This window comes from Medicago sativa, chromosome 8 (assembly GCF_051527215.1).
Source record: "Medicago sativa cultivar Bolivia chromosome 8, Bolivia_mono, whole genome shotgun sequence".
NCBI classification, from domain to species: domain Eukaryota; kingdom Viridiplantae; phylum Streptophyta; class Magnoliopsida; order Fabales; family Fabaceae; genus Medicago; species Medicago sativa.
In genome coordinates, this window is record NC_140756.1 from 3,962,149 (window position 1) to 3,986,555 (window position 24,407).

Sequence of the window (24,407 nt, forward strand, 5' to 3'; positions counted from 1 at the left end):
CTACGTTATATAAAATATGTCGATCCAAAAAAAAAAAGTCTTGACATGATGGTTCTGACATTAATTGATTGAAATAAGATGATACTAACTAAATGATATCCCACACAATGCTCGGGTAAGCTTTAATAACTTAATGACAATATATTTTTATTATTAGAGTGGAATTTATTTATAAGCATTTCCCTATGGTTGATCAATAAAATTTGGAAGCCATATTTGGAGGCCATGTATAGTTGGATCCCATTTAAACACTTGATGGAATCTAACATATATTAACAAACCCTTTGCATGGACCAGTATGGTCTGGAGAAGCTTGTAAATAGTTAAAAGATAAAAAGAGCACTTCACAAAAAATTATATCATTTACAATGAGAAATATATAAAAAAAAGCATATGTTGGAACGATCGATCAACAGTACGTAAATATTATAGAATGGTTTGTTATGAGATAGCTAGCCTAAACAAAATTACAAAGAAAACCCAACTTCGTATACAGTTATGTCAGACCCCAACCCGAGACCATACTCTCATCCACAGGTTTTGGACCTCCACAAGATCTCGAGACTGATTCAAAAAGTTTTTCGATCTCTGGTGCGCATCTTATGAAAGATCGGTTCCAGAAATTATACCTTAGGTTCTGCCAATGACAACAAAAAAGAAGGATTTCGTTAATTGCAATCGACTAACAAGGGAAGTATTAAACAAAGCAGCAGCAGCAACAACAACAACAAAAAATACCTTGATCAGCTCAATGAAAGTAATGAGGAGGCCCCATGGATGAGGTCGGTTTACAATGAGGCGTTCTAGCAAGACTCTTGTAATTTGTTCTTGAATTATTTCCTGTCATGTCAAGACACAAGATATTAATACATGCCCACAATTTTGTAAACAAATAAATTGCTTCAATTGGTCCATGCCAGATGATGTTCAAGATAAATTGAAAATAGAACTTAATTGGAAAATTTGAAGTTCATGTGAACCTGGTTTGATTCTGTAAACAGGTAAAGGATGACAAAGGAGAAGTAGTGTGTGTGAGTATTGGGATAACGTAGTTGGTTAGCAACAGCATTTAGGAAAAGGTAGCGTCCTTCAGTGTCCAAGTCATTGATTAGTGTCTGGAAAATATCCAAAGCAGCGATAACATCTGTATTTGTAGGAGAATATAGATGCTGTTGGAATGCATTTGTTGCTGATTGTGCATGGGGAGTTCGTCCCTCGAGCTGCTGGATTGCCTGTACATTAATAGCCCAAACATTCTACATTTAAAAAAAAAAGACATGTTACGAAATCTTTCAGATCATTGACTAAAGTTTAAGTAAAAAATAGCGAGAGAAGAAAAATATAAATATGCACATAACAAGACGATTGCTTTATGCTTAGTGTTTCATAATCAACATGCTTTTAGCAAAAAGTTAATTTTGAGACTACAATCTAAAAGTTCAATATCAGTGGAGAACATGTGTGATCATTGACAAGTTGAAAATATCTAAGTTTCAAATTTACAGCACCTGCATCCCGACATACAGTACAAGGGAGTTGATTAATGGCACATTGTAACGAGTGCCGGCAGAGGCAGCTTCATTGGGTGAGAGGAGTAGCTTCTCTTTTAATTCAGATAAAAATGGAGAACTCTGTTGCCTTGTCTGCAGAAAGTTTGATTGAGTAAATAAATAAATGAATATAAGAATAAAATTTAAACTTTGAAAATTATGTCCATGTATGCAGCCTCGTCAATAAGAAAAAAGCAGAAAAGGAATGAAGAATTAAATAGAAGAAAATGTCCGAAAACTTGCATATTATAGAAATGCAATTTGAAGAGAATGAGGCAGAGTACCTTAAGGTATTCATCTATGTCAGCCTTCATCTGCTTTGCTCTCAATACAGCGTCAACCTCAGAAAGAATACGAGGGGATTGAGTTATTTCTTGAAGCAAATCAATCTGCATACAAAAACACAAGTCAATGAGGCAATGTCAATTTATTCTTCCTTAACTTCAACGCAAATTTCAAAAGATATATGGGATTCCAAGACCTTCAAATTTGGAGTTGAAGGATCTGGCAGCCTCATACTACGCGGAAATGCACTTAGGATGATATTTCGCATCTGAATGCAACTTGGAGGAATAACATCACAAAAGGTAAAGTGATAGTCACATAGGAACTCTGGGAAGTCATGAAGAAGCACCAAGAGCACCCTAAGTGTGCCTTTATAGAGAACACGGACCTAATCATAACAAAACAAAACAAAAAATGTGTGTAAGAACTATTGGGCATGAAGTACGAGTTGATAGCACATAATTGATTATTGAATTATATATATATATATATATATATATATATATATATATATATATATATATATATATATATAGAGAGAGAGAGAGAGAGAGAGAGAGACCGGATCTCCTAGTTCGGCATGCCTCAGAAAAGGCTCCATAAATTGGAACAAATCTACAATCAACCTTTGGATATAAGGCCAGCCTTTTTGACCATTACCAGTCAGCATTTTTGGCATGAAGCTCCTATGACTAACCAACTCCAGCCAGGCAAAACTGAGGAAAAAATCCACATGACAACCAATTATATATTATATAGTAAAACTACACAGGGTGTATGAACAAACGTAGGATTAAACAAAAAGAATATAAACAACAAAAATATATGATAGTGAATGATTTATTTGTTTCAGAAACATTTGTTAAAGGCAACTACTGTGGTGAAATCATGCACAAGAAAATCAACCAGAAGGAACTTCAAAGAATACTTCTCAAAAAAATAGGTATTTAATCCGTATACACACAAATGCCAAACATACCATAAAAATAAAGATGCAAAGCGAGAAAGCACAAGATGTAATATCACTCAAAGGACAAAGATTGTCCAAGCATTATGAAAACTACATTGGCAATATATACTAAATTGATATAGGATCACAACATTAACAAAGAAAGCTCCGACAAAGTGAACGGGAAGTAAAGGGTCACTTGTTAACCATACCCCATCTTCACCAAACAGGAATTCTTAATAAATTCAGCAATATCAACATTTCCATACCAAAAATAAACAAATGGTTTAAAACGAATAGACACAAATATCATTCAATGAGAAAATTATCATCAAACTACAAATCAGACAACTATTGGCGCAGTTACTACACAATACTAACTCTAACCTGAATCCAGGAACTTTGAGTGGCTGTAGAGCATGAAATGCATTGGCAAAAGCAGTCAAAATCTGCAAAATATATGTAGTAGTATTAGTCACATATGTGCATTTGGATTTGCTTATTTTGAAATCCCCAGTTTCACCCAACAGTGTTGTTAAATAGCGGCCATGGGGCCGTCATGGTATAGATTGAGGTGGCTGATTTTTGCAACCACTATGGCAATTTTGTGAAGGGCAATGGTGCCATGGCATTTTATGGCAGATATGGCGGACTTCTGGCATTTCACCAAGGTCTGACATCCGCAATCTATAAAACTGACTCAAAACTCACCAACCAAAATATCAAGTTTCATACCAAAAAATCCAAATTTTCTCTTCCTTCAACCCCTAGCCTCGTCTTATAAAATCCTTTAAATTTATCCAACTTAAACCAAATTCCTAGCTTCTAAATATTCAAAATAATTTCGTAACATATTTCTATAAACTACCAAATTTGGATAGAAATTGACAGGAGTTGATTGCAACAATCTTCAGTCATTTCATATCTCAATTTCATAAAACTCCAAATTTGGGTTGAAAATCAAAATGAAGGCAAAAAAAAATTGAGGACAATTTGAGCAAAAATTGACAAAAGGACCACAATCACATGTTAACAACAGTTGAAGCACTAAACATGCAATCAACTGTAAACAATGATGCCGTTAAAAAAAAAAAAAAACTGTAAACAATGACATTTTTATTATCATAATTCCGTATTCCAAGCAGAATTGGTTTAACATCACTATGAGTTGTGAAATAACAAGGGACTCGCCACTCTAAATATTATTATCATTTAAATATCTTTCAAAAATCATTTAAATATTTTGTGCTGTGATTCTGAACTTACAATTTAGCTTAAATATCTCTCCTATTTGAAAATTAATACAAATTAAATATATGTAAGATTCTAATCAATGTTAAGCTTTGCTTCATGAGACCTTTGTTCACATAGCCTTTTCTATAAATTTCAGTTTTTTTAACAAACGGAAAATACCAAGTCAACATCCATAACAAAATTATGACCCTTCTAAAATAAAAACTAATGGAGAAAAGGATTTGGTCCCATCTTTCTACCCAGGATGGAAAAGGAGAGAGAGTAATGAAGGAATAATGAAAGTGACAAACACCTGCAGATTTGCACCATCAGTAACAGGCTCAAGTGAGCCGAGATCCAGAAGCCAATTGATGAACAATCTGAAAAATGGTCTTGGATTAAAAGAAACCTTCTTCTCCTCTGCATCTTTTACAATGAATCTGACGGTAACTGCCAGAATCTGCCAGAAAGCAATATACAGTTTTTAGACCACAATAACAGAATCAAAAGAGCCTGAGAGGGAGGGAGACAGACAGCATTTGATGATTTAGTACATTCCATACCTTGGAGAGAAGTTTGCTTGATCCCTGTCCCAAAAACACACAAAACTGCTAATAAGATAACTACTCCAAATAAGAGAAAGGAAAAGAAGAGTACAGTTAACAACCTTCAAAATCGAGAAGACAAGCTTTGCATAAATATCAATTGCGAGAAATGACATTGTCGGCATCTGTTGAGGAGATTGCAGTGCCCCTGAATTAATCCCCTCAGTGGATAAGCAATGTGCAACTGCAATTTCCTGGAAAAAAGATACAGAAGAACATTGATCAAATTGAAAATCCTAGCCAAAAGTATGAAAAGGTAAGTTGCATAAAGAAAGAAATGCCACCATCAACAGACGGAAAAAGCGATCTGGCATATCATCTCCCTTAAGCAGCCCACTCTGGTGCAACTGCACGATGAAGTGGGTAGAAGCTGTATCATTGGCACCGGGAAGTTCACATATCCTATACCATTCAGCAAACAACATGGAAACCTACAACGCATGCATAACAAGTAATCATTAGGAGGACAGGGAGCATAATCTATTCCTTATGAAGAAAAAAAAATAGAGACCAACAAATATTGTAATAAAAAAAGTTATGGTCCAACAATTGAACCCATGTTGAAGTACAGAGTTAAGGCATATTTGATATTCTAACTATTGTTAAAGGGTGGCCTTTTACCAATTCTTAAACTCAGACCAAGGCAGTTATTAACTTGCATATTACAATATACAGTTGTGTGTGTGTGTGTGTGTGTATATATATATATAAAATAAAAAAATAAAAAAAAAAAACAGACAAGGACATTGTTCAGAAGTTCCAGAGGAAATATCTGGTTCCAAATTACATTTTGTATGCTCAAGATGAGCTACTAATCTTTTAATTATTTTTCAATTTCGATGCAATAGAACTCTCACTTATCTGATTCATTCCCATGTTTCCTCTTATAGGGACATAACAGGAATCCATGTCAGAAAATTAACATTGGATCACTAGTAGAGCAAGTTAGTTATGGGCTACGCTGGGAAAAGAGTGGACAAGGGTAGTTCTACAAAAAGGGCTCTTGGTGTTGACAATCAAGAGATATTTCTCTATGCTTCCCTTTCTGTTATTCTGTTGAAGTCACCTTTTCAGTAAATATTCTGGGGTATTTCATTTTGTGGGTGTTCATGTATGAGACAAGCTGTCAAATATTTACAAAGTCAAGATACCTGTTCACGGAATCCAGCAGGATCAGGTTCAACAGAATCTACAATGTTCAATGCTTCCCTGTTTGCAACTTGCAGACCAGGACCCTGATTTGATGGAAACAGATAAAATATCATGTTTCACGCAAAAACAAAAAACTAAAGTAAAAAAAAAATGCACGAAACAGTGCAGCAAATGTTAATCTCATCTGACCTTATTGTCTCTTGATTGCCTCGCCTTATCCTCCTTTCCAACATTACTAGCAGATAGAGCAGCAGGGTTCTTGATCATCTCAAGAAGTTGTTGTAACGATTCGGGATATCCAGGCTTTGTGGCAAGCTGAAAATTAAAATATGGTCAAATTTTGAGGTGATGGCAAAAAAATGAAGCCACACAGATTATAATTGCAAACCTTTGCCAAAGCATCAATAAGATTGTGAAGTTCAGAAATAACTTTCGGTTCCTCGATGACCAAAGTTTGAAGAAGAGATATTGAAAACTCTGTAGCAGCCTCTGTACATTTAACCAGTGAAGTTGTTAGGTTATAAAAGCACAAAAAGGGAAAAACAATAAAAGGTATTCTCTGTTGACATACTATTTCTTCCTCCATCAATAAGTTTTGCCATATGAACATTGTACTCAGTTAGATTTAGCAGTTCACTGCCAATGAGACCAACAGTAATATCTTTATTATATTTCCTTTCTTCTTCCGAGTAAATTACCTGCAAGAATTATACAGTACATTTGAGTGAAGAAATTATATACAATACCACTGATTGAATGTATGCCTCAACTCAACTGTAACTTATCTAGTTGTGAGCTCCCTGAAGGTTGTATCAACTATGGAAAACATCATTTTCGACTTTAACTTGTTATTCATTTTATAAAATTGTATTTCTTTTCTTTAGCTCACATCAAACTCAATTTTTTACGTTTTTTTGTGAATACTAAATTTTTATGTTATTTTAATTAATTTAGGGACCGTTTGTTATGGATTAAATTAAAAGTGATTTTGACATTGAATAATTTAGAGATTATTTTTGAGATTTTATGAAAAATCAGAATCTATTTTGCGTTTGTTTACCCTAATAAAAATCTTTTTTTTTAAAAAAATTAGCTACTTCGTTTTGATACAACTATATAAAAGGGATTTTTTTTGTTGCAAAATGTTCAATCTTTTGACCCGTATTTTCTCTCTCCTCTAAAAAAATCTATTTTTTAGAAGGTACTCTTAACAGCTTCTCATTTTAAGCTGTTTTTAGATTTTATTTAGATTCTGATTTTTTTTAAAATCTGAAACAAACGGATGCATTACTCTTAAAGTGATTTTTTTTTTTTTAAAAAAGTTATTTTTTTTCTTAAAAAAGCTATAACAAACGGTCTCTTAATTTCACTAATTAAATCATTTGTTTTTTAATTTAATTATTTAAACGATAAACTGCAAATAGGTTACAGGAAGAATAGTTTATGCACAGTGAACAAACTACAAATAGCTATAAAATGGAAAAGTGAGAAAACTAAAATTTTGCATAGAAACAAGGAAAGAAAAATTTGTAATTCTCCTTGACAACTTTCAGTTAACAAAACATACCCAACTAGTAAGCTCCTTGACAGCAAGCTTGCAAACATCGCGAATGGCAGTCAGGATTGCAAGATAAGCACAAACATGAACGTTGTTTGAAGCATTGTCGTATAAGCCCTTGAAAACCTATTTAGATATTATAAATTAACAAACAATAGATGGTGATTTTCAAATAGAAAATAATTTGACAACCATTCATGGTCCTACTGAAAGTAGGGTTTCAGACATAAGACATGGTTAAAATATGCAACTACGGAATAACCAACTACTGTTTATGGATAATATATCTCGCATTACGCATTAAATATAATTCTTGAATCCCTGTAGAAGAAAACGCACCTTTTGAGCCACAGCTAAAGCTGCCTCATCTCGACTAACACATCTGAGTATGATCTCAGGTACCTCAGAAATGACACCCTAAACATAAGTAGAACCAAAACAGATATTAAAATTTGGGAAGAAGACCTGTCTAATCTAGACAGAAAAACAAACTATCCAGACAGAAAAATAAAAATTATAGTGGTGATGTCAATATATAATTGCAAATTAGGTTAAAAAGAATGTATAATTAAGAAAGTACCAAAAGTGAAGCAAAATAATGTACCTGAATATCTGCTTCCCTCGAATCATTGTTGACCAAAGCTTCCAACTGACAATGGCACACAGGCAGTTAATAAACGTCTATAGCAAAACTCGATATGAAAATAGTCAAGAAAAATAAATAATCAACAATTCATGGCATAACCAGTGGCTCCATTTCAAATATAATTTTATAACAATTCGGCCCAACTGGAAATGTCCATCAAGCCTCCCGATGGATACACAACAGTTTTATCCCCGTTGTCAAAAAAATGACAAGAAAAACAAAATACAGAACAAAAATCAAAGAACAATGTATGCTAATTCAATTGAAACTAGACATGTCTACTTCAAAAAGTATCATCATTCAAACAGCTAATTCCATTGAATCTAGACATGTCTACTTTCAAAAGCATCATCATTCAGACGGCTATTCCATCCAACACTTGCTCAAAATCTTGATCTAGAACGAAATAAATTTTGAAATTCAATTTTAATAAGGTTCAAATAACAAGAAAAAATACCATGTGCTAAACCTAACCTAAGCTGCATATTTTTTTGAATTTAAAAACCTAACAAATTATAGAAGATATAAAAGAAATCAAACAAATGAAACAATTCTATAATTATCCAAAAATGGTAAGTGCAGCTAGGACTCATGAACAAAGGATTGTCATTATTTCTAGTACCACAAAAATAACTCACCAAATAACTTTAAAAGCCTAGCTATCTAGGATAGCCCTTCCCTCACAGCAACATACAGTATGTTATGAAGCTTTTAAAATTTGTGTTGTGGACAATGTACTATGATGAAGCATACATGTATTACTAAAGTACTCATGGCTCCTAGAAGAAACTTAAACAACCAAAAGCACAATCGGAAAAAATGAAACATCTGCCACAAAATGGAGTACAACTCTAAAAAATATTTGCATTCATGTGTAGAATTACATGGAGATAAACTACATTGCTTATACTGAACTCCTAAAACAGGATATGCAAAGAAACAAATATTGTAAGCAGCTATAAAGATCAGTAACAACCTTTTGTGCGACAATTTGGTATTTATCCAGAGCTTCCCTTGTAGTGAGAGAGGGTTCCAAGAAGCTACTTCCAATGCGCTCTACAGCACCGGATGATATCAGTGGTTGTGAAGAAGCTCCGGATTCCTTGCAATAGCATAAAAGCAGACTTAGACACCAATTGTGATACATTAGGAATTTATGCAGTTACATTGTTTAAATAAAATTCTCACTTTCCCAGCATCTGAAGAATCCATCGTGTGTAACTCAGGGGTGGAAGCAGTTGAAGGAAATGAGGCAACAGAGTCTTTCTCCAAACTCTGCTGGGAAACATTGTCAGCTGCTCTAATGTGAATTGGTGAAGCACTGAAACATTAAATGCAGATTGTAAATAAAATTAGACTTGTAAAATTTTAATTACAACACCATGCTGAACAAAAATTGCGCACCTAAAATGTTGAGCAAAATTAGATTCTGGCATATCATCTAGCGGTCGAGAGACACCCTCATATCCTGTGTTTAGGGAGTAACCAGGGTTTATCTGTCCCGGTGCAGGACCATTTGTGCCAGTGAGACCACTATTGGCAGATTGAACGGTAGCGCCAGCAGACATTGAATGTGAGCTCTGGCTAGACTGGTTTTGCCAAGGAAGTCGAACAAAGTCCTAATATAAATGAAAAGTAGTTAAACTTTGTAGTGTTCTTCGAGGCTCTAAAGCTCGTCAAATAGTTTAACACAGGAGCGGAATTAAATACCTCATAGACACGCTGTTGTGACAGGGACAACTGACCAGGTTTGGGGCGCAGGGGCTCTGGAACACCACCCATAGAACCTTGTGGATACAAATTTGCATCAAAAAATGTAGAACCCATACCTTCTCGATGCTTTTTTCTCAACGAAAGCTGTTGACTAATCTCTGTATCGATGGTGTTTATAGCCTACAAATAGAATGCAGCGCCAAAGTCAACAAGCAGGTAAACAGACAAAGACTGGGGGAGAGAACAAGTATTACAATTGACCTATGTTTACCACTGTAAACTCAAAAAATAAAAATAAAAAACTGATATCACAGCTACTGTAAACTCAAAAAAGAAGAAACTGATATCATAGCCACTGGTATTAACCAGTTACTAACTTTATGAGCCCGTTTGTTATAGATTTTTTAAGAAAAGAAAATACACTTTTTTAAAAAAATAATCACTTTGAGTACTGCATCCGTTTGTTACAGCTTTCTAAAAAAATCTGAATCTAAAAACAACTTCAAATGAGAAGCTGTCAAGAGCTTCTCAAAAAATAGATGTTTTTTAAGAGAGAGAAAATAAGGGCCAAAAGATTGAACTAATTTTGTAACAAAAAATCTCTTTTATATAGTTGTATCCAAACAAACTAAATTATTTATTTAAAAAAAGTGATTTTTATTATGGTAAACAAACGCAAAATAGATTCTGAATATGAATATAATCTCTAAAAAATAATCTCTAAATTATTCATTGTCAAAATCACTTTTAATTTAATCCGTAACAAATGTACCATATAAGTCATTTGTTCTCTAAAAACAAACTTCACAAGTCATTTATCAAAATTATGAAGTAACACACAAAAAATGGGTGACCGAAAGCACAAGGCTCCCCCAAGGCTGGGAAGGTAGATGTACACAGCTTTAACCTTCTCCCGCCAATAAGTGGGGAGACTGTTGAATCTGTGACCTCCAAATCACAAGGCAGCATTCTTACAATTGCACCTAGGCTTGCCCTCGATGAAGTCACAAAAAAATATAATGATTAAATTGATCAGGATAGCAAGAATCAGGCAAAAGTGTATTTCCTTGGATAATAATTTTAACTTATTCTTATTAGTCCTCGATATCAAAGCAATGCCACTATCTACACAATACATCCCCTTTTTTCACCAAAGTTAATTATAATGTCGGAAATGTTTCACAGGAAAACCACATACAGGAAAGGCGACAATTTGTTAAATTCCCATCATTACAAACCCAAAAACATTATGTATGGGTCACCAATTGGTGGTTCACAAATACAAGTTGTACAGCTAAAAAAAGTTCAGTAATGAAAATAATCATGGATAAATGATACATCACCTTAACAATGGTGTGAATACCTCTAAGATTAAATGTTATATCAGAGAACGAATATAAGCATAATTTTCCTTACTACCATCTATAGGAAAAACCATCATAAATTTTCACACACAAGAGGAGGGGTCGGGGTTCAAACCTGTCATGACATCTGACTTAACAATTTCGATATTTTTGCCAGTTGAACTATGACTTATGGCACGACTGAAAAAATGTTTTAATATTTGTAATTTAAGTGCCAAGTGTTAAACATCTTTAACTTACCAAAAAACTCAACCAAATTGTATATCTTCTTATAATTTAAAGCAATATCTTGGGTTTTAAGTTGAAGAATTGAGGAGAGGGAAGAGAAGGTGGTGATGGTGGAAAGTGTGGAGTGTGTGAGTGTAAAGCTGGTCTTTGCTTGTAGCACCATATCTTGAATCATGAATTGTTTTTGGATAATGTAACACACTCGCGCCTCTTTTATTCGCTTCCAATTCTTTAGTCAGATATTTATTTTTATTTTTAAAAACGATATTCATCCCACAAATAACGGTAACTACAGGAAAAGCCATCAAGAAGAGCTAACCTTGTCAGTAGCGGCATGTTCAATGACGGCGCAACCAAGATCTAGATTATCATTGGTGACAAGTTGCACAGCTGGTTCCAAAATTTCATTTGCAATACCTAAATTCTGAAGTGCAGTCCTCAGCTGATTTGATATAGATGTCCGTAACGGTTCCTGGAAGAAATAAATTGAAGTAGAAGATAAAAACAAGTAAGGATCCTATAAAGTGAGTCATCCTAATAGAACTTGCCCAGATTTTTTTTAAAAAAAAAAAAGGATTGATTAATGGCCATATTTCCGTGCATTACTTTGCATGTGACGTGAGCCAAACTCCCAGCCAGACTGGCAACCATCAAGTGTGCAGCATTTTTAATACGTTTCTCCTCTGATTCCATGGCATAATCCTGCAAATATATGAGTAAATTAAATAACAAAGATCAATTTGAGAACAGGCTATTGCAGATTAAGGCTGCCAGTTAGAAGTTAGAAGTTGAAACGGGACTACAACAGCTGTTTCCATATGTCGTCCCACATAACCAACGACAATGATGCATTAGACTTGTTAATTTCCAACTGAAATTTCCACTTCGCTCATCAAATGTCTCAAAAAAGAAAGCTATTAACATAATTATAAAAGATATAAATTACAAATCACAACATTCCATTGTAGCAAATATTAAATTAGGAAATGCAATATATAATATTATATATATATGTGTGTGTGTGTGTGTGTGTGTGTGTGTTTGTGTGTGTGTGTGTGTTAATTTAATGGTTTTTATTTGAGGTACATCGTAGGGAACCATGAGTTTGTTGAAATTAATGGTTATTATTTGAGGTACATCGTAGGAAATCATGAGTTTGTTGAAATTAATGGTTATTATTTTTGATGGTTTATTATTTGAGGTACATTGTAGGAAATCATGAGTTTGTTGAAAATAACAACCCTTGATTTTCTCAGTTTACTATCTACTTGTTAAAGAGAGCCAAATCCAAGAAGGTTTCACTGAATTATCAACCTTTAAAACAAGTTCCTTTGTTGTCTGGGTTGCTATGGAAACACTGCGCTGCACAATACTGGACACTATATCTTTGATGGCTCTGTCCATCGCAACGGGCACCGCTCTGTAATAAATAAAATTTAAAAATATAAAGTTCGACCAACAAGTACAGTCAGATAAGTGCCAGAAGAATATCGTAAGAACTCCATACCTTTGGAAATGAGTATGTAATCCAGAACCACTGAGCTTTGGATTTATAATAACATGAGTTCCAATACTTTGTATCTGAGTTGGGAGCTATGAACGAAAAACAATCATCAATTATGATGAGAATACAAAGTCGGGTATATATGGTCCAAGAAAGAAGAAAAACAAGTTTCAATTTTAACCTGGAAAGATGCGGGGGTAGTATTTGCTTGTATCAGTCCTTGAGCAGAAGGTAGTTGATCAGGCAAGCCCAGAGGTGCTACTTTCTCATCTTCCATCATCGTTCCGGTGGAAATATGAAGAGAACCAGCATACTATCCACCCAAGAAACATTTAAAATACAATATATAGTTTAACAGAAACAGTAGCCAAAACCCCAGATAAAAAGTAAGGAAAACAAACCTGAGGCAGCATATGTGGATGAGCCCCGCTATTAGATGGATTGGAGACTTCAGGTGGTAGCTCCACTTGATTTACTGGAGGAACAAGGCCAGGTTTTATATCAGAAATCATTTGTGATTGAGATGCCCCAACATCTTTATTAGAGAAATCGGGATTTCCTTCAATTTCTCTTTTACGATCCTTCAGAAGAGAAGTTGGTGTGACATCCTTCATATCTACACCAAGATTTTTGTATAAAACCTATATAACACAAGGATTTGAGCAATTAGGTAAGAGAGAAATGTGACTAGAACAACAATTTAAGAAGGAAATAAGAGATAGTAACCTCTATGTCAAACTTGAGGTTCATTTTCAAGTTTGGCATTGAACAAATCTCAGCAAGCAATCCTAAAATGCCCATGGTCCAAGGATTAGGGGGTTGATAAGCAAGACTGCTTTGGCATGGTTCAAGGACCTACAACATAAAATTGAATGATAAATTAAGCACGAAATTAAACATGACCATCAAAATAGTTTATCACAATCAAGAATTCTACCTTGGAAGTAAATGGAATAACAGCAATCATCAGCCCCTTCTCATATGCCTACAACATTCAATACAACTTAATAAGTACACTACAAATTGAAATGTCGTTACCTCCTAAAATATATTCAATTGGGATATTACCTCTATAATCAAAGATTTGGGATCTATTTCACGAGCCCTCAAAACCTGATTCCGTCCAATTGTCAACTTCCCAAGCCAGCTACCAAGATTTTTAAGCAAGGACCGCTCTTCTGAACTTGATTTGATGAGTTCTGATCCTAAAAGAACCTGAAGAGTACACTGTATTATTTCAAACTTTTCGCACATCTTCAGTTCAATCACAAGAAGGGAACAGTAACATGGCTCAAACCTTGCAATTTTCGTATGTTGCCTGGACAATCTCTTTGTTCAAAGCCTTTGAATTAACTTTGTCCAGAAATTTCAGGTACATGTCATGGAAATTCGGCTCAATGCTTGCTCTACCAAAAAGAATCAATTTGTATAAGTGAAGTTAACTAAAATATACAACAGCTAATATCATATAATATAAAGAGAAGGACGTAGTATATATGCACAAAAGCCATGTAAAATAGTCCTATTTCCATGTCAACAGATCAGTTATTAATCATCAGTTCAGTTAATCTTGAAGGTAATATAGACTATATTGTCAATATTTACAAATTCAACATAATTCATGCTACAATCATATAATTGAGTTTTATATCCCCGGATCAGACACTGATAAACACTCCAGTACAGTATAACATAAAGTATCAACAGTCAATCTTTAACTTCCTTGCCGAACTAATCTCTATGAAACCCATACTATACATATTATCAGCACATTACAACCCCATGTACATAAGTTTACATTGATAAAAAAAATTACAAGCTAATTACATGATTCAATTACAGAGTATGTGTACCTTTTCATGACCATATACTGGGCAAACCATGGATAGAACTGCTCTTTCAAAATTTCTGTGAGCTCCTTTGATTTGGCTTCGATATTAGTAGAGGATATATTATTAATTATAAACGATATCTTGTCCTGGACCTCTGATCCTGGAGCCTATTTATGGCAAAGACAAAGATAAAATGAATGCACATAGAAGTAAAGCTAGTTACATTTAAACAACTCATTAAACTGACATAGGCAGAAGATGAAACACAATAATACTACTACACTCTTCATAAGCACAAAATTAAAACGGTTCATGATCTAAACTACTGAACATAAATATAAACAATCAATTTCTTGTAAATGGCTAGAGCACCTCAATAGGAGTTTCTCTTTTCTCTGCAGCAGCAACCAAAGTTTCAATATTCAAGGCAGATCCAAACTCTACATCAATCAACAGATCAAAGAAAGAGAGCATAAAATTAGAAAATGAGAGCAGAAAGAAAGCCCAATACTTATGCCCTTGAGTAATCAAAAGGAATTGTTCACAAGTATCAGAAACATACTGGTAGAAGCAGATCCACGGGACGGGGACGGACGGACAAAACCAGGAGAAGAAGATGATAACATTGGCTGGTACAGTAACAAGAAAATAAAGTCACCGAAACACTACAAGTAATAATACCAAAAGACAGAAATAGAGATGGGGGACATCACACCAATCACATCATGCTCAAAAAACATGATGGAAGTATGGAAGTATAGTACCTTATTGGCACTAGGAGCCTCGGTCGGTGCAATTACTGGAGATTGCCCTATAGAAGCTAATGGTAGCTTCATATCTGTAGATGAACCAACAGATGTCTTCTGACGATCATCCAAATGATTTTCACGTCTCTGTTGAAGCTGCAGTGACATATGCTGCTGTCCAGGTTGTGTGATGCCAGGGCCACCGATCTGCAAAAGGTACAGGGCATAAAACAAAATCATCATCTCAAAGTATGCAAGGACAAGAATAAAATTGGCAGTTACAAGGACACGACATAGTATACTTCTGTTATAACCTTATCAACAAGCAATAATATTTACTAAGATTCACACAATTTAAGGCACCAATGACCAGTGCTTGCATGGCATATACTTCCATAGTCCAGATTCCATAATTGGTTTCTTTTCCTACTGTCAGTATATGGACTTGGTTAAATCAACTGCATAAGCTAGTTAAACGGGTGAAGAACGTTCAAGGCAAGTGGAGAACTACTTTGGCCATTTCCATAATCAAGCCATCTTTGGGTGGTTCAACAATATCAGATCGAGGATAGACTCGGATACCCCATATCAGAATTTGGGAAGGCCTAACTCAACCAACTTGAGGGAAGCGTATTACCGAGCCTTATAAGGACTACTTTGGCCATGTCTCTAATAAATGTGGGATCGTAACCCCTATAATTACTACAAAGAAACAAACACCACTACAACAGGTTTCTGCAGAATAATCATCAGCGACCATCTATTGTAGAACTGATCATTAATTATGTTAGTGAGAAACAAAAACGCTTCAGAATTAATAAATGTGGGATCGTAACCCCTATAATTACTACAAAGAAACAAACACCACTACAACAGGTTTCTGCAGAATAATCATCAGCGACCATCTATTGTAGAACTGATCATCAAATGTTAGTGAGAAACAAAAACGCTTCAGAATTAATTATGCCAATTGACTAGGCTGGTCAAAATTAACTTTAACACAATTCTAAGATTAACTGCACTGACCTACCTCAAAAAAAATCAAATCCTTAAATCGGAGCCATGGCTATAAAAAAAATGACTTCAATTACAAACAAATAGGAGAAACAAGAATTTTACTTTTACCTCTACATGACCGAATGTAGAATGTGCAGAACTATGGTTACTGATAACAGAAGTATGGCTCATCCCATCTACATCTGTATGACCAGAGGATATCCTAGCAAGAGCCTGTTCAATTAATGTAACTATTTCTGAATGCGTGCTGCGCAAATGGGATATTTGCAAAATGTGATTGCAATATTGTGGCCACTCAACAAGACGATCAACAAACTGCTCCAACGCCAAACTTCCAAACATGAACATCTGTAACATACGAAGACGCGGTCAAGCAGACATGAAATGGAACTTAAATGAAAACAATGCTTCAAAACAACATACTTTAGAATCTGCTGGCTTGCGCAATGCATCAAGAACATATCGAAGAGCTATCCCAAGAGAGAGATGTGTCACAAGATGATGCTTGATCACAGAACCTAATACATAAAAAAAATTAAAAAAATTGTAATTGTAATAAAATAATACATAACCATATAGTTCCAAAATTGTGCATGTGGAATGTTTGCTAAAGTAACCAGTATGCACACTCAAAAATCAAAATGTTAATATTGTAAACCACAATGATGAAGAAATCAAGAAATCTTAATTTACATGTCCTGAATACTTCGTTTTAATATAAGCATTATAAGTCTCCAATTAGTTCAAATCTCAACAACATTAAACTAAAAAAAACAAAAAAATCCAATATCGCCAACAAAAGATATTTCTTAAAGAAAATATTTGATGGGCACCATCTCATGCTCATTTTTTAATCTATTTTGTCACCGAAAACAATTTATCAGAACACATTTCCATTAATAAGCAATTTGGACATAATACTTCAATTCAATGTACACCATTAATAACGATAAAATTTGAAAATGTGTTTACATATTGTTGTTTAAATATCTCAATAAATAATTCAAGGAACTGTAAGATATTAGTAGTGTAAATAAGTGGCAACCAAATGGAATAACTCAAAATAAAATGAATAAAAGGTGTTGTGTCGTCCACTCGAATGGTAAAAGCTCAAATTGACTCTAGGGATTTATTAATTATTTTGAGAAAAAATTAAAAATATAGGATTTACTGGTAGACGTGTACTCAAGACCTCATTGAAACATCTTAAATTAACTTGACCTGTAGGAAAATCTCAAATTCAAATCAAGCTTGAGCTTTAAACCAGGCTCAAAAAAACCTGTCTCGAGCTCAAATTATAAAATTCTTGCACATCAGCCTCAACACCAAGTATAATTCATTGGTGTACAACAATATTTTCCATATAAGATGCAATGTACTACCCCAGATTATAGTAGAAACCCAGTATAGTTAATAAATAAAATTGAGTTAAATTTCACCATTTACAGTGTACCTAAAGATAAGCTTACCAAAGGCAACTCCGGCAATTTTGAGTTGATGTTCTGGATACCTTGGGTAAAACTTATACTCGTCAAACAAGTTTGCAATCATGCACTCAAAAATTGATCTCTCCCTGTTAAGACAGACAAACATTGACAGAATATTAATATTAAGCCATAGATCGCATAATAGTTTCTCTAATCAGAAACACAAAGATAGAGAGATCGAATAATCACTCTTCACACGTTTTCGCCAAGTATAAATACTTGCAAATTTTCCAATCGAACTTTCCTTTAAACATATAAATAACAGAAAGAACCCATATCTGGATATAAAAAAAACAGAAAGAACCCATATAGTAATAGATAACTTATTCTATTTATGAACAATATAGACAGGTTATCAACTCAGGCAAGGTCGTAAGTAGAAAAATTGAAGAGTATTTGATTCTTGAATTATGATCTCCAAATGGTTTAGAACTGCATTGTTTTTATGAATGATTTCGGGTAATTATAAAAGCAGATAGTGCTACACAGTATCTGAAGTTGTAGACGTGAGATGACAGGGTACAGACTGACCTTGAAAACTGAAAACATGCTATTTCCTTTACATATGGCAATTGAAAGGTTTAAGGGTATTACATATAGGAGTCTAATCCCCAACAAGTTTAACAAAGACAGTTTTTCATCCAAAAGGTTCACAAAACACCTGGATTAGTCAGCTTACAAAAATGCAGTGTCAAATAAGCCAGGTGCAAAACTTTTAAAGGACATCACCTTTCCGAAGAAGATTCCTTGCGTTCAATTAGCATTTCCACCATTTTAGTGACAGTAATCACATCATGATACATATCTTTGAAGATACCGTTTGCTTCGTTTTCAACTTCTTGCGAAAATGTGGTATCAGAAGTAGATGAATCAGTAGTTTCACTATTTTGAAGCCTTGGATTTGAATCTATAATAGATATATTCAACGTCTCCAACTCCTCAGAAAGTTGTCCAGAGGTAACCAGGTCAGTATGAGATTTAAGAACCTGTAATTGGACGAAGTAAGATCCCAGATAAAACTGAAAATTAGACGTGACCAGCGTAAGGATAAAACCATTGATCCGAGTAGAACCTTCAAGAATGTAGCAGTTGTCTCAGTAGAAAGATTCAGAACACCGCCAGACTGATTAAAAGATTGGCCAGATAGATTTTGTGATCCGCCAGCTTGGACTTCCTTCAAGAACTTCAGGCACTCCTGCAAAGTAAGCCTATAATGTCAGCCACTACTCTGCTGCAATATATTCTGACCGGTATAACAATGTCAGCCACTACTCTGCTGCAATATATTCTGACCGGTATAACTTAAACGCACACTATGAGAAGACTGTCTAAATGTGTACTGCAACTGCTGGTGTTTTGATAAATCAGAAATCAGGATGTGGGGGTGGCAAAATTACCTCAAAGAAGGCATCCTTGTATGTAGTTAAGTTGTTACTCAACCACTTCTCGAGGTCAAGAATTTCTTTACTTGAAGCAACAGCTGCTAACCTTATACTATAATAAGAAGGAATAATTTCGACCACTGATGATAGAATCTGTAAAATTAGCAACAGTTAATTAATGTAAACAACAATAACAAAGTCGATAGGAAAAGTTCCAAGAAAAATCATGACCGTCAACACTGTCTATAACCAAAGTGACTCATGAAATGTTCACACTTTAGATGAGAACCACCTTAAGCTCTTGGCAGATGTCCACAATTCTCGCAATGCTGTCTACATCGATGTTTTGAGAATCCATAAAGCCTCGCAGGACCAGATTGGGATTAATGTGCCAAAGATGTAGAATCATTCCACTGCCAGCATCACTTTTTACTATCATTGGAAAAACAATCATAGATACTTCTCTCTGGAAGAGGTTGTAAGTAGTCTGCAAGAACAAATGCGAACTTCATATAAAGAAAGGACATGGAAAAGGAACACTATGCAAAAGTAATTGAATATGAGTCTATGAATTTGTACATTAACATGTGCCATTCCAAGAAGCAAAATTTCTGGACAGCGTTTAAGGGGATAATCAAGGATTGACCAAACAACACTGGCATGACCCTTCTCAGCTAGCTGGCAGAGGACATCCAAAAGGTCAATACACAGCCATGCATGATTTGCATGTCCATTCTGAAGCTTGTGGCCATTGATCGCATCAACATAAGCCTGCATAGGAAATTTTAGTAAAAATTTGCAGTTGGGAACAAGAAACAATAGATGTGCAGAAAGAGAATCATACCAGTTGCCTCGCAGAGTGTGCAAAGGTAAATATTTCTGGTGGTGCACATACAGCATATTTGAGGAAAGACAGCTGACCCTCAGTATTTTTCCAGACAGACCCATAGATGGCATGGAGGGGAAATGGTTCCTGCAAGATGCAATTTCAAACATTTAAGAATCTCATGTCAACGAGGTTACATGTGTCATGTTCATCAGTTAAGCATCCAACATATTACCTTGCAGGCATGTTTATAAACAGACATAAGAAAAGAGAATGCTTCTTCACTGGGAAGGTAAAATCCTTCATGATCAAGATTTTCAATAACACGGACCCAATTGGTTTGTGGCGCCTGTAAGAGATATGAGAAATAACGGAAAAGGAAAGTGTTCACTTAATTTATTCCAATAACTGAAATAAAACCTTGCAACAAAATGGGAACGTTTTATTTAAGAAAACTCACAAGATTCTTGACTGTATCTATCAACACATCAATATTCCAAGAGTTGAGTGGTGGTAACTCGGACAGGTTGTTGTATCCAAGGGCCGCGCCGAAAGTTAAGAATGTGCTCTGGCTATCCTCCATCCCAGCATGCGTATGTGCAATAGCACCAAGTAATTTAGAGAGCATGTTATCAGTCAAAGGTAAGAAGAGTGACAGTACTTCCTTGCACTGCGAGACATCAACTGTGCATCCATAACCTAGTTCCTTCACAATGTCCCCCATGTTCATTTCCTTTTGTATGTCTGCCAAAATAGCATCAAAATCGTTTTCTTCACACTCATGGAGGAACTCTGAATTCCTGTAGAATACAGGAAAACAGACATGTCATCAATACATGTAGCAACTTGGTAAGCTAATCTTATGCTTCAACTAATATGAAAACATACAATTATGTTCAGAAGTATTTACGATACTAGTTTTAATTAACCTGCATTTTAAATTAATTAACAATTCAGAGGTTTCATCTTAACCAATTATTTCATTCGTTAGAATAGGTTTATAAACTAGTTGACAGAATGACAAGCTGTAGACTATAAAGGTAAGCAGTAACTATGCAGTAATTAACCCAATTGTCTTCTACACAACCAGACAACAGGGATAACTAAGTAACTTACCACCGTAAAATATTAGCCTCGTGCATCTCATCAGGCAGCAACGGGGTCAAAACAAAAGGAGGTGTGTCCTTGACCTGCACCAGCGATAATAGCTGCATAAAGGAATCTACATGCTCAGAAAGACCCTCAGAATGCCTGAGGAACATGATAACACTGTGAATTTGCTCATGGCAACTCAAAGAACCGGGATTGGCACACAATTCTTCAATCTGAGCCATGCAAAAATGCTTGCCTACAAAGCAGTGATAATGTAGGTCAAATATAAAATAGTAAAATTGTAATATGAAAATAGACGTAGAACTAACATTGCAAGAAGAGATCAACATCATTTGTCATGTAAAATGGATGTAGGAATAACATTATGCAAAGAATTGATGGAGAAATTGACTTCATACTTACCACATTGCCTGACATCGGGATTTTCAGAATCAGATAAAGCAAGACTGATGGCAATTTTTTCCAATAAGGACAAATGTAATCCATTACAAAAGCTTTTGAGAAAGCTTTCATTAACATCTACATTCTTCATTGACTCAGAAAACACTGTGCTGAAGTTAGGTCTGTCCAATAGGTACTTAACGACTGCCGCCAGAATTGGCTCATGTTGCATATCTTTGATATCTCTTCCGACATAACTAAAGTGATCCAAGCAGGTTTGTAGCAACAAAATGCATCCAACTGTTCCAAACTCGGTGAACTGCCAACAATGTCAATAACCAGCCCAGTCAGATTAAATTTAAACTAGAGATAAACAAAATGCAGAGTATAGCACGGGTCTCAAGACAGACACTGACACGAAACAGATAGCAGGCATAAAATGGTATAAATAAATTGTTGTAAAATCACCACAGAGTAAACTTTAATCCCAAAAACCCACGTTACATCAATTTCACACAGTATATTTAACTGCAACAAACCAATTTAACAATCTCCAGCGAAAAACAGCATAACCCAAAAAACAAATTAACCTAAAAAATCGCATTTTTCTGAAACCCCACCTACCCAGAAACGAATTTAACCTAAAATCGCATTTTTAAATTTCCCCGATCAAAAGGAGAAGAATCGCAAATTGTTAAATAGTGAAAAGAATGGAAATTTCTTCATACCTGAGAGAGTTGTTGAAGAACAGAGTCAAAGTTGAGTTGGTTCAATGAGTTGAGCAGAAATCGAATCTGATTGGAAGCTGTGGATGAAAAGGTTGCCATAGTTGGCGAGGAAACGAGAGTCATCGGAGGAAGCGATCGGGAAGTGATGTGAGAGAAAGAGCATAAATCGAATGCTAGAGAGAGAAAGTGCGAGAGAGATTGATTTCAGTGAAGAATTGGGTTTCGTTTCTGGAGAGAGCGAGAAAGAGAGAAAGAGCCTATTTATTGTATTTTTGGGGATGGGTAGGCTTTGGGCCATTTTCATTTGGGTATGTACTATTGTGTAACACTTTATTTTCATGTCTCTTTATTTTTAAAGGGTAATGTTAACTTGTGTCCTTAGGGCACATGTTAAGAAATCTAAAAGAAGAAACTTCCTATAAAATTTTGTGCATTTAAATAATTAAAAAGTTAAATATTAAATTCAATGCACACATTTCAATAAGTTTTTTTCTATATTTGAATCATTAGCTTGTGCATTGAGGGCACAAGTTAACATTTTCCTTTTTTAAATTACTCTTTGTTTGATGGGTATGTACTATTGTGTAACACTTTATTTTCATGTCTCTTTGTTTTTAAAGGGTAGTGTTAACTTGTGCCCTTAGGGCACATGTTAAGAAATCTAAAAGAAGAAACTTCCTATAAAATTTTGTGCATTTAAATGATTAAAAAGTTAAATATTAAATCCAATGCGCACATTCCAATAAGTTTTTTTCTATATTTGAATCATTAACTTGTGCATTGAGGGCACAAGTTAACATTTTCCTTTTTTAAATTACTCTTTGTTTGATTATGCAATATGAATCAAATTTAAAGTAATTTCAGACTATATAATCTACAAACATGTATTAGTCAAATTTAAAAAAAATAATAGTGACTTGTATCATTTTTTAACCTCACTCTATCGTATAACATCATGATTGAAAGTTATATTTGTTGTTGACATGGATGGAGCTAGAAAGGGATTAATAGAGGTCACACTCTCCTTAAACATTAATAGTAGTACAGATTACATTTTTAGGTCTTTATATTTATTTTATGTGAATTGTATATGATGTTGTATAAAACGTTTTTCTTCCCTTAAAAAAAATAGGTTTTCTTTACTCAATATCTTGTATGCAATTTATTTTGTTTGCGCATTCTCGACCACTACTGGTGATTCATTGGAAGTGATTTTTTTCTCGCGATTCTATAGTGAACTCATCTTTTTGAGGCTATGTCTGCTTTGAAAGTCAATTTCCACAAAGTTTCTTGGTGGGGGTTAACATTTCAGATTCCTGGCTGGATGAGGCGGCTTCGGTCTTGCGTTGTAACGTGGAGAAGGTGTTGTTTACATATTAGGGTCTCTCTATCAGCGGTGATCCTAGTCGGTTGATTTTTTGGAGCATGTCCTGCGTAGTATCAAGTCTATACTGTCGGGTTTGAAAAATCAATTTTGTCGTTTGGTGGCCATTTAATTCTTCTCAAGTTTGTCATGACCTCTCTACCTGTTGTGCTCTTTCCTTCTTCAAAGCTCCATCCGGTATAATTTCTTCCATTGAATCTATTTTTAATATAAAAAATTAGGGGGAGGGGAATAAGGATCATAGGAAAATTACTTGGATTAGTTGGAATACTATCAATTGACTCATCCTCATCACCACGTGATTTTCAATAAAGCCTTAAAAATTCGAGGAATAAAGGGTTAATACTTGAATGCTGCACAAGATCACTCTTAAAAGTAATTTGACAGAACACAAGTTGAGTTGTGTTACATACCTTCAGTATCTACAAAATATGAAGATTCAAGAATTGTCTTCAAATAGTTTCTAAAGGAGTTCGCAGAAAAGGCACAAAAGTTTCATTATAGAGAATGATTGATTGTACCTTCATGACTACGAGCATGCATAAACTAAAACATCTCAAATGTACTCCATGGACAAGAAACATTGTCTGGAATCACCGAGAGAAATTATGAGAAGAACTGCAGCATCAACAAAATAATTCAAGGTTAATTGACCAATAAGATATTGTATTCTCATATAGAATATAACATTATCAACTTTGATAAAAGAATGTTCTCATGATGA

The 24,407-nt window shown here is 34.7% G+C and overlaps 1 protein-coding gene across 2 annotated transcripts; it reads right to left on the reverse strand.

Moving 5' to 3' along the window:
* Window positions 1-320: 320 nt before the first annotated feature.
* LOC146896254 (transcription regulator) lies at window positions 321-22,529 on the reverse strand. 2 transcript variants are annotated; one of them, XM_085739297.1, is made up of 51 exons: window positions 22,300-22,529; window positions 21,593-21,890; window positions 21,194-21,425; window positions 20,538-20,877; window positions 20,313-20,426; window positions 20,096-20,224; window positions 19,831-20,022; window positions 19,544-19,738; window positions 19,267-19,404; window positions 18,942-19,064; window positions 18,599-18,855; window positions 17,852-17,955; window positions 16,806-16,900; window positions 16,491-16,730; window positions 15,384-15,572; window positions 15,182-15,248; window positions 14,992-15,059; window positions 14,641-14,786; window positions 14,085-14,193; window positions 13,856-14,002; window positions 13,725-13,772; window positions 13,514-13,642; window positions 13,189-13,428; window positions 12,969-13,100; window positions 12,791-12,876; window positions 12,598-12,703; window positions 11,890-11,985; window positions 11,603-11,755; window positions 9,689-9,871; window positions 9,383-9,597; window positions 9,167-9,299; window positions 8,955-9,080; window positions 7,937-7,981; window positions 7,672-7,749; window positions 7,342-7,458; window positions 6,346-6,472; window positions 6,163-6,263; window positions 5,964-6,089; window positions 5,774-5,857; window positions 4,907-5,053; window positions 4,685-4,816; window positions 4,581-4,604; window positions 4,331-4,477; window positions 3,172-3,233; window positions 2,398-2,551; window positions 2,032-2,223; window positions 1,835-1,939; window positions 1,509-1,643; window positions 981-1,232; window positions 739-840; window positions 321-637 (listed from the first exon to the last, which is right to left on the reverse strand). In XM_085739297.1, exons 1-51 carry the CDS (start codon window positions 22,420-22,422, stop codon window positions 497-499), a joined length of 7,224 nt encoding a protein of 2,407 aa, XP_085595423.1. In that variant the 5' UTR covers window positions 22,423-22,529; the 3' UTR covers window positions 321-496. The 2 variants fall into 2 exon arrangements, with proteins under 2 accessions (XP_085595423.1, XP_085595422.1); XM_085739296.1 differs by having other exon boundaries at window positions 981-1,256.
* Between the last annotated feature and the right edge of the window lie 1,878 nt (window positions 22,530-24,407).

Excerpts from the sequence above, each read along its gene's own strand:
- LOC146896254 (XM_085739296.1), bottom strand. The coding sequence starts at position 22,422 with ATGACTCTCGTTTCCTCGCCAACTATGGCAACCTTTTCATCCACAGCT. Across the intron at positions 9,598-9,688 it reads CACAACAGCGTGTCTATGAG|GACTTTGTTCGACTTCCTTG; the intron begins GTATTTAATTCC and ends CATTTATATTAG. Across the intron at positions 5,858-5,963 it reads GGCAATCAAGAGACAATAAG|GGTCCTGGTCTGCAAGTTGC; the intron begins GTCAGATGAGAT and ends CCATCAAATCAG.